At 42.7% G+C, this 10,887-nt stretch overlaps 1 protein-coding gene across 1 annotated transcript; it reads right to left on the bottom strand.

The window, feature by feature from the left end:
* Positions 1 to 805: 805 nt before the first annotated feature.
* Positions 806 to 10,637, bottom strand: LOC117517832 (putative nuclease HARBI1). Its single transcript, XM_034178963.1, has 2 exons — positions 10,560 to 10,637; positions 806 to 2,447 (listed from the first exon to the last, which is right to left on the bottom strand). Exon 2 carries the CDS (start codon positions 2,386 to 2,388, stop codon positions 1,075 to 1,077), a length of 1,314 nt encoding a protein of 437 aa, XP_034034854.1. The 5' UTR covers positions 2,389 to 2,447; positions 10,560 to 10,637; the 3' UTR covers positions 806 to 1,074.
* Positions 10,638 to 10,887: the final 250 nt, after the last annotated feature.

The raw sequence follows: 10,887 nt of genomic DNA, 5'->3' as shown, positions 1-10,887 counted from the left end.
TGCTCGGCTGCAACACTACAGGCATCAAGGTCAATTGCCCAGTTTTTCCTCCAGAGGAATTTATCCAGGCTCTGGTGACATTATTTGGCTCCATTCTTATCTCAACCCACAAGGACAATAAACTGACAGACTTACACATGGACTGAAGCATGCTCCAGCCTCTCCTCTTATCACTCTTCCTGTCCCTCCCTCCCTGCGGCAGGCCTCATCCTCTCAACCTGGCCTGACGGCGTGACTTGACAGTTGCAGCGGCTACAAACACTCACATTGCCTCAATTGGGAAACGGACTGTTTCAAGTTTAGTGCACATAAACAATGTCAAATGTGTATGTGTTATCCTAATTCTGATGTGCCATTATTACGGTAAACAAGTAATAATTGTAGATTAATTGCTGTTGTATGTGGAATGTGTGTGTGGACATCTCGTTGTTGTAATGACAATGATAATAAAAGCTATCAATCTATCTACAGTGTGTGCAAAGCTGGTGAAGACCTACAGGAAACGTTTGACCTCTGTCATCGCCAACAAAGATTATGTTACAAACTATTAAGTTGAACTTTTGTTATTGACCAAATACTTATTTTCCATCATAATTTACAAATAAATTCTTTAAAAATCCTACAATGTGATTTCTTGGATTTTTTTCCCCTCATTATGTCTCATAGTTGAAGTGTACCTATGATGAAAATTACAGACCTCGCTCGGGGACAATCGGGGACTGACTAAACACTTTTTTACCCTACTGTATTTAGCAGGACTTGTAGTTTTCAAAAGGTTGTTATTCTGTTTGAATAGCAGTGTTTTATTATGCAGGAGTTCAAATGTCAATTTTCAGTTGGTTATTTCAGAAACAGCACAGTCTCTTTATAAAACACATTCAAATGTCTTTAAAAAATTATTCAAATACTTTTTAGTGATTTTATTCAAAAGTAATCAAACTGTGTTTTACAATGACTTTGTATATTTTTAAATAAATTTACACACTTCAAAGTCAGTAGTGTCACATAGTCCAAAGAATGTTAATTTTGTTTCCATGGTAGAGGAGACTGCAGTACTGTCACAGTCACAGTAGTCTAATGAATATTCAGTAACTCATCTTGCCATGGCACACTGCCTACAGGAGAGTTGACATACTCGATGAGGTAGTTCCTTTGCTCCATGGCTGCTCTGCTTGTGTCGCCACGATAAAGATGTTCCATGTCTGGCAGCTGGGCATCCTGTCTCCACGAGCCTGGGATTATTTCATGGTTGTGCTGTGGATCCTCTTGGTCCAGTGTAGCAACATCAGTTGTAGGGTTTCTGAGTTGCAGGAAGTTATGTAGGACACAGCATGCATGTGTGATTTTGATGACCTTGTCTGGAGTTAGAGGCAAAGCGACGAGAAGACAGCGGAACCGAGCTGCCAGAAGGCCAAATGCATTCTCCACAACTCTTCTGGCTCTTGACAGTCTGTAGTTGTACACTTGTTGTTGGCGAGTCATGTTTTGAAGTGGAAGAGGCTTCATGAGCCAAGTCTTTAGTGCAAAGGCGTCATCTCCCACAAGGAAGTATCCCAGTGGCTGGTCATCATGAGGCAGAGGGTCTGCTTCAGGCAGGTTCAGGTGACCAGCCTCAATTGCTGACTTGAAAGGGCTCTCATTAAACACACCAGCATCAGAGCCAGAGCCAGTCCGTCCAATGTCCACATACATGAATTTGTAGTGAGCATCCACAATTGCAAGTAGTACAATGGAGAAAAATCCTTTGTCATTGTAGAATAAGCTGCCAGCCTTTAAAGGCTTCTTGATGGCAACATGTTTGGCATCTATGGCACCCACACAGTGAGGAAAGTTCCAGCAGTTATAGAATTGTTGGGCCACTTGTTTCCATCCCTCTGGAGTATCTGGGCACATAAGCACTTCATCAGATAACTCCTCAATTATGGCCTGGCACACTTGTGGAATAAACATACTTATGGTGTTGTGAGCAACTCGAAATCCATATTGAAGAGACTTGTAGCTGTTTCCAGTGGCCAGGAACCTCAAAGTGATAGCCAGCTTCAAACCAGGTTCCAGAGCTTTCCTGCAGTTGGTATCTTGTTTGGTAATCCTCGGTGCAATTCTTGTCAAAAGTTCATGGAAAGCTGGTGGCTCCATGTGCATGAAATTGGTAAATGCTGTAACATCCTCAGCATGCAGCTCTTTCATCAACTTTTCATATTGGCCATGCAGGCGCCTGTGCTGAAGCCAAGGACTCACCCACATACGTCGTCTTCTTGCGATAGCTTGCCTCCTGCGTTCTTCTTGTTCTTTCAAGCGTTCACGTTCTGCCACATAATTAATCAGTCTTTCCAGGACATCCAGATGCTCGAGGATTACAGCTTTTAGGAGAGGACTTAAAACCCTCATGATACAGTCCACTGTTTTCCAAGTGGAGCGATGTGTTCTGCACAGACGGCAGGAGCAAACTGAAAAGAAAAAAAAAGAAAAACAAAGAGTTGAACTGGTTTTAATAGCAGCAAGGGCAACACGCGACGGTGCACATACATTAAAAGTAAACATACACAGCTCAAGCAAATCTACGAACACAACAAACATGGAAAATCACAGATATGCGTGCATTTCAGGCATACTTAAACAACACAGCGTTGCAGTATGCAGCTCTACATTTGCGCCGCTGTGAAAGGGGGCTTAAGGCTGTAACAGATATAGAAAAAACTTCATAGAAATTGGCACTCAAAATACAGGCAATAGTGTTTTAGAGAGTTATAAATTTGATACAGTGGATCATCATATTCTACTTGACAGGCTGGAAAATCATTTTGGGATTACCCGGAGTGCCCTTGCATGGCTGTCGTCATACTTGACCAGTCGTTCTCACTGTGTTGTGTACAGCAACACTACCTCTAACCTTAGTGACATGAAATTTGGGGTTCCACAGGGGTCTATCTTAGGCCCCCTGCTTTTCTCCCTTTATAGAGCACCCCTTGGGCACATATTGCGGCGTTTTGGGATTACCTTTCACTGCTATGCAGATGATACTCAGTTATACATGCCGATAACTGCTGCTAATCTCGTTCTTTTATTACACTTATAAAACACAACAAAAGCTTATATTATATTATATTATGAAAGCACAGGTTGTCCTGAAAAAAAAAGAGACAAAACTTGATTGTGGGATGCAGGGAGAGCTATTAACAGCAATAATAAAACATTTATGCCAAGCGAGTGAACTGTCCAAAAAATGCCCTCGGACCCCAGAGGGTTAATAAAATATAATAAGCGCAGGCAGGAGGCAATCACTGCTGCTGCTTTCATGTAAATTCAAGGAAATTACAGGGCTTTTTGTTATCTCAAACTCAGCAGGGGCTCATGGCAGCAGCGTGGTTTTCATTTTATTTTAATTCACACTATCCACAAGATTAATTTTGGCTAATTATAAAGGTGCCTCAACTCAGTGAAGCTGACCCCTCACCCAGTTTAAAAAAAAAAAAAAAGCAAGTGGCTATTCGAATGGCCGCCGTGTCCCCAACTCTCATTTGGCTATTTGCATGGCAAGACTCTGGTGGTAAAACTTGGAACTACTTGTATAAACAAACATACTGCATTATGGCCCAGTCACACGGCACTTAATGAAGGGCAACAAAGCCCTGACGAAAGAAGAAATCTGGACTTTCGTTGACATCGTTTAATCTTCGCGCAGCTTCGTTCCTGCAGCTGGTGCTTCATCAGGATTTTTAAACTGTTGAAAAATTTGAACGAAGGGAAACGAAAACCTCAATTCGTCTGTTTCATTTTGCTGTTCTTGACGTTTTTAATCGTTTGTTTCCTTTTTGTAGCGTTATTGTTTAATTTGACTTCATTGGAGCAGGTGAATGTTTTCACACAGTGCAGAAGCCCGTTTGTGAGCACTGAGGCTGCTGCTGCTTCATGTACCATCGGAAATTACAGGGCAAACTCAGCCTGTTTGCTTGGATTTTTTTTATCTGTGTGGGGGGACAGCTTCAATGGGCTCAGGCACCTTACATAGGTCAGAATTCATCTTTTGTGTGGACATAATTAATTATTTTGCCACAAGCAACTGTTGAATTTAAAACAAAAAAGTTGTATAATTTCCAACGGTACATGAATGCAGCATTACCAGCAGCAGAAGTTGCTGCGTGCGCTTATTATTTTGTATTAAATATAACAATATGAGTGTAGGAATGACAATCCAGCCCTCGTGTACATGTGGCAATGGGTAGATGAATCAAAATGATTATATAAAGAGCTGTTCTGGAAGACAGAAATCACGCTGTGGATCAGTGATCAGCTGGTGGAAATAACCGCACATCTGAGTCAATGCATGTGTTCACACACACTAATTAATTTACTGCTCTGATATATTCAATCATCTTTACACTTATATTTATTCCCCCTTTTGACAGTTTTCTCTTATAAATCAATAAATATGGCTTAGAACATAATACAGTGATACAGCAGTGACCACAGCACACTTTTTTTTTTTTTAATTGGAGCAAGATGGAGCATGTCGACAGACAGTGAGGATTCTGATGACAAAGGAGATGATCCCTCTTTTGTTCTGGACAAGGAACCAGAGCAGGTGGGTCCACCAACGTGTGCACAGATCTCCACAAGTTCTGTTTGCAGTTTCTCCAGGACTCAGGCGCTATGAGCTCCGTCCCATCGCCGAGTCCTGGAACGCAGAGATGCAGACACACTGCTCCAGCTGTGGCTCCAGGCGCGTTTCGTTAAAGTGTCAAGATCGTGAGCTTCGGTTTTGTCAAGTTCCTCTTTCATCACTTTTGCACTCTTGCTTCGCAGGCTGTTCGGTGATAAAGCTCTTTCGTCCTCCATTTCTCAACGAATTGTGACTTTTTTTTTTACTTTTCCCCTTCGTTCAGGAATCGGCATGTGCCGTGTGACTGGGCCATTAAATGAGAGTTATGGACACAGCCGCTGTTCGAATAGGGTCGGCCTTTTGCCACCAGAGTCTTGCCGTGCGAATACTGAAATGAGAGTTATGGACACGATTGAAAAAACAAAAAATCATCAAAATCAAAAAATATTAAAGGAGTTAAGACATCTTGAATGCAGTATGTTTATTTATACAAGTCTTTCAAAGTTTTGCCACCAGAGTCTTGCCGTGCGAATAGTGAAATGTGGACACAGCCGAATAAAAAAAAAAAAAAAAAAAAAAAATCATCAAAATCGAAAAATGTTAAAGGAGTTATGACATCTTGAATGCAGTTCTTCTTCGTCTTTCGGCTGTTCCCGTTAGGGGTCGCCACTGCAGATCGTTTCCATCTCACCCTGTCCTCTGCATGTCCTCTCTCAGCACATCCATGAACCTCCTCTTTGGTCTCCCTCTTCTCCTCCTGCCGGGTGGATCCATCCTCAGCATCCTTCTCCCTATTTACCCTGGGCCCCTCCTTTGCACATGTCCAAACCATCTCAATCTCGCCTCTCTGACTTTGTCTCCAAACCGTCCCACCTGAGCTGTCACTCTGATATATTCATTCCTAATCTTGTCCATTCTTGTAACTCCCAAAGAGAATCACAACATCTTCAGCTCTGCCACCTCTGCCTCCTGTCTTTTTGTTAGTGCCACTGTCTCTAAACCATACAACATAGCTGGTCTCACTACTGTTTTGTAAACTTTCCCCTTCACTCTTGCTGATATTCTTTGGTTACAAATCACTCCTGCCACCTTTCTCCACCCTGCCTGCACTCTCTTCTTCACCTCTCTACCACACTCTCCATTACTTTGAACAGTTGACCCCAAATATTTAAACTCATCTACTTTCACTTCTACTCCTTGTAACTGCACTATTCCACTGGGCTCCCTCTCATTCACACACATGTACTCAGTCTTGCTTCTATTGACTTTCATTCCCCTTCTCTCCAAAGCATATCTCCACTTCTCCAGACTAGACTCAACTTGCTCTCTACTCTCACTACAGATCACAATGTCATCTGCAAACATCATAGTCCATGGGGACTCCTGTCTGATCTCATCCGTCAACCTGTCCATCACCACGGCAAACAAGAAAGGACTCAGAGCTGATCCTTGGTGTAATCCCACCTCCACCTTGAATGAGTCTGTCATTCCGACTGTGCATCTCACCGCTGTCACACTATTCTTGTACATGTCCTGCACTACCCTAACATACTTCTCTGCCACTCCAGACTTCCTCATACAATACCACAACTCTTCTCTTGGCACCCTATCATAAGCTTTTTCTAAGTCCACAAACACACAATGTAACTCTTTCTGTCCTTCTCTGTACTTTTCCAACAGTATTCTCAGAGCAAACATTGCATCTGTAGTGCTCTTTCTCGGCATGAAACCATATTGCTGCTCACAGATCTTCACCTGTTTTCTAAGCCTAGCTTCTACTACTCTTTCCCATAACTTCATGCTGTGGCTGATTAGCTTTATGCCTCTGTAGTTAATGCAGCTCTGCACATCACCCTTGTTCTTGAAAATAGGAACCAGCACACTTCATCTCCACTCCTCAGGCATCCTCTCACTTTCCAAGATTTTATTAAACAATCTGGTTAGAAACTCTACTGCCATCTCTCCTAGACATTTCCATGCCTCCACTGGAATGTCATCTGGACCAACTGCCTTTCCACTCTTCATCCTCTTCATAGCAGCCCTCACTTCTTCCTTGCTAATCTCTTGTACTTCCTGATTTACTCTCACATCATCCAGCCTTTTCTCTCGCTCATTTTCTTTATTCATCAGCTCTTCAAAATATTCCCTCCACCTTCTCAGCACACACTCGTCACTTGTCAGCACATTACCATGTGCATCTTTTACCACCCTAACCTGCTGCAAATCCTTTCCAGCTCTGTCCCTTTGTCTGGCCAATCGGTACAAGTCCTTTTCTCCTTCCTTACTATTCAACTTCTTGTAGAGCTCGCAATATGCCTTTTCCTTTGCTTTTTCCACTTCTTTTCGCCTTATGCTGCATCTCCTTGTACTCCTGTCTACGTTTTTCATCTCTCCGACTATCCCAAAAGTTTTTCGCCAACCTCTTTCTCCTTATGCTTTCCTGGACCTCTTCATTCCACCACCAAGTCTCCTTGTCTTCCTTCCACTGTCCAGATGTCATACCCAGTACTGCCCTAGCTGTCTCCCTCACCACATCTGCAGGACTTTTCCAGTTGTCCAAAATTGCTTCCCCTCCAACCAGTGCTTCTCTCACCTGCTCGCTAAATTTCACACAACAGTCTTCCTCCTTCAGCTTCCACCATCTGATCCTTTGTTGAGCTCTCACTTCTTCTTCTTTACCTCTAAAGTCATCCTACAAACAACCATCCTATGCTGTCTAGTGACACTCTCTCCTGCTACCACCTTACACCCGGTGATTTCTTTTAGCTTGCATCTCCTATAAAGAATGTAGTCCACCTGTGTGCACCTTCCTCCACTCTTATACAACCCCTGGCAAAAATTATGGAATCACCGGCCTCGGAGGATGTTCATTCAGTTGTTTAATTTTGTAGAAAAAAAGCAGATCATAGACATGACACAAAACTAAAGTAATTTCAAATGGCAACTTTCTGGCTTTAAGAAACACTATAAGAAATGAGGGAAAAAAAATTGTGGCAGTCAGTAACGGTTACTTTTTTAGACCAAGCAGAGGGAAAAAATTTGGAATCACTCAATTCTGAGGAAAACATTATGGAATCATGAAAACAAAAGAACGCTCCAACACATCACTAGTATTTTGTTGCACCACCTCTGGCTTTTATAACAGCTTGCAGTCTCTGAGGCATGGACTTAATGCGTGACAAACAGTACTCTTCATCAATCTGGCTCCAACTTTCTCTGATTGCTGCTGCCAGATCAGCTTTGCAGGTTGGAGCCTCGTCATGGACCATTTTCTTCATCTTCCACCAAAGATTTTCAATTGGATTAAGATCCAGACTATTTGCAGGCCATGACATTGACCCTATGTGTCTTTTTGCAAGGAATGTTTTCACAGTTTTTGCTCTATGGCAAGATGCATTATCATCTTGAAAAATGATTTCATCATCCCCAAACATCCTTTCAATTGATGGGATAAGAAAAGTGTCCAAAATATCAATGTAAACTTGTGCATTTATTGATGATGTAATGACAGCCATCTCCCCAGTGCCTTTACCTGACATGCAGCCCCATATCATCAATGACTGTGGAAATTTACATGTTCTCTTCAGGCAGTCATCTTTATAAATCTCATTGTGAACGGCACCAAACAAAAGTTCCAGCATCATCACCTTGCCCAATGCAGATTCAAGATTCATCACTGAATATGACTTTCATCCAGTCATCCACAGTCCACGATTTCTTTTCCTTAGCCCATTGTAACCTTGTTTTTTTCTGTTTAGGTGTTAATGATGGCTTTCGTTTAGCTTTTCTGTATGTAAATCCCATTTTCTTTAGGCGGTTTCTTACAGTTCAGTCACAGACGTTGACTCCAGTTTCCTCCCATTCGTTCATGTTTTGTTGTGCATTTTCGATTTTTGAGACATACTTCTTTAAGTTTTCTGTCTTGACGCTTTGATGTCTTCCTTGGTCTACCAGTATGTTTACCTTTAACAACCTTCCCAGGTTGTTTGTATTTGGTCCAGAGTTTAGACACAGCTGACTGTGAACAACCAACATCTTTTGCAACACTGCATGATGATTTACCCTCTTTAAAGAGTTTGATAATCCTCTCCTTTGTTTCAATTGACATCTCATGTTGGAGCCATGATTCATGTCAGTCCACTTGGTGCAACAGCTCTCCATGGTGTGATCACTCCTTTTTAGATGCAGACTAACGAGCACATCTGATTTGATGCAGGTGTTAGTTTTGGGGATGAAAATTTACAGGGTGATTCCATAATTTATTCCTCAGAAATTAGAGTCCATATTTTTTTCTCTCTGCTTGGTCTAAAAAACTGCCACACTTACTTTTCCTTATTTCTTATAGTGTTTCTTAAAGCCAGAAAGTTGCCATTTGAAATGACTTTAGTTTTGTGTCATGTCTGTGATGTGCTTTTTTTCTACAAAATTAAACAACTGAATGAACATCCTCCGAGGCCGGTGATTCCATAATTATTGCCAGGGGTTGTATGTTACCCTGTGCTCCTCCCTTTTCTTAAAGTAAGTATTCACCACAGCCATTTCCATCCTTTTTGCAAAATCAACTACCATCTGTCCTTCCCCATTCCTATCCTTGATACCATATCTACCCATTACTTCGTCATCACCTCTGTTCCCTTCACCAACATGCTCACTGAAGTCTGCTCCTATCACCACTCTTTCATGCTTGGGCACACTCTCAACCACCTCAACACACTCCAGAAATCATCTTTCTCCTTCATCTCACAACCTACCTGTGGGGCATATGCACTGATGATATTCATCATCACCCCTTCAATTTCCAACTTCACACTCATCACCCTGTCAGACACTTGCTTAACCTCCAACACACTTAACATACTCTTCCTTTAAAATGACCCCAACACCATTTCCCATCCTGTCCTCACCATGGTACAACAACTTGTACCCACCGCCGATGCTCCTGCTCTTACTTCCCTTCCACTTGGTCTCTTGCACACACAATATGTCTACCTTTCTGCTCTCCATCATATCAGCCAGCTCTCTCCCTTTACCAGTCATACTACCAACATTCAAAGTCCCCACTCTCATTTCCACCCTTCTAGTTTTCTTCTTCTCCTGCTGTTCGTGGCAACGTTTTCCTCCTCATCTTCGCCCAGCAGTAGCCCAATTTCCACTGGCACCCTGTTGGGCAATAGCACCAGTGGCGGACGTTGTTAACCTGGGCCGCGACCGATCCGGTATGGGAATTCTATTCTGAGTCTGCATAGTTGGGTTGGCTTGTTTTACGCCGGATGCCCTTCCTGACGCAACCCTCATTTATCTGGGCTTGGGACCAGCACTCAGAATGTACTGGCTGCACACCCCATGTGGCTGAGTTGACATCTTGAATGCTGTACATTTGTTTATACAAGTAGTTCCAAGTTTTGCCACCAGAGTCTTGCCGCGCAAATAGCCAAATGAGTTATGGACACGGCCGCCGTGCAAATAGCCACGGCCAAAAAAAAAAATCCAAGCAAACAGGATGAGTGGCTGGTGCTTCGTTTCTGCTACTTTGGTTTTTGAGATATTAAAGACTATTTTTTTAGGTCATTCTTGCTCCAAAATGAACCAGACTAGTCTACTTTTCGCTCGTGTTGCTAAACTAATGCTAACAGGCCCGCTAGCCGACCAGACACTAAATTCGACTGGAGTGTCCCTGATATTCAACTCCACTGAACTCAGAAGCTGCTCTAACGTACGGACACGGCTCTCTGAGGACCACCCTGTCTGACAACATCGCACAAGTGATTTTAAAGTGTTGTGCACTAAAAAAAAAAAGCGAGGAGCGAAAGCTAGCATAGGCTAAGCGCTAACGTGAAGCTAACTACAGCCAGGATTCACACAGCAGAAAATTAATGCGCTAAACTCCGCAGCTGTTGCATTTAACGACTAACAAAAGTAATGAACAGGTTACGAAGATAACCGAAAAACCGATTCCAACCTTGTAGTCATTCAAAGATCGCCGTTCTGTCTGGTCTTCTTCTTCCCTCCTTTGTTTGGCTGGTGACAACTATCATCTTAAGTCCATACCGCCACCTACTGTACCGGATGTGTCAATGGATGTATAGATAACAGGGGCAGCTCTTCCATGGTGGCATGGGGCGCGCTCTCCTGGAAATCTGACTGGCCATCCCGTGTACTCTCTCAATTGTCATTGGATATTGGTTATGTTAGTCATTGTGCTGATTGTGATCCACCTTTGTATGATCAAACGGGAACAAAGCTGAAACCTAATGTAAGACAAGATGCAGCTTCACAGCTCAGTAGAG

The sequence above is a fragment of the Thalassophryne amazonica genome, chromosome 9 (assembly GCF_902500255.1).
Source record: "Thalassophryne amazonica chromosome 9, fThaAma1.1, whole genome shotgun sequence".
Lineage (NCBI taxonomy): Eukaryota > Metazoa > Chordata > Actinopteri > Batrachoidiformes > Batrachoididae > Thalassophryne > Thalassophryne amazonica.
This window is presented reverse-complemented; position numbering and strand designations above follow the sequence as displayed.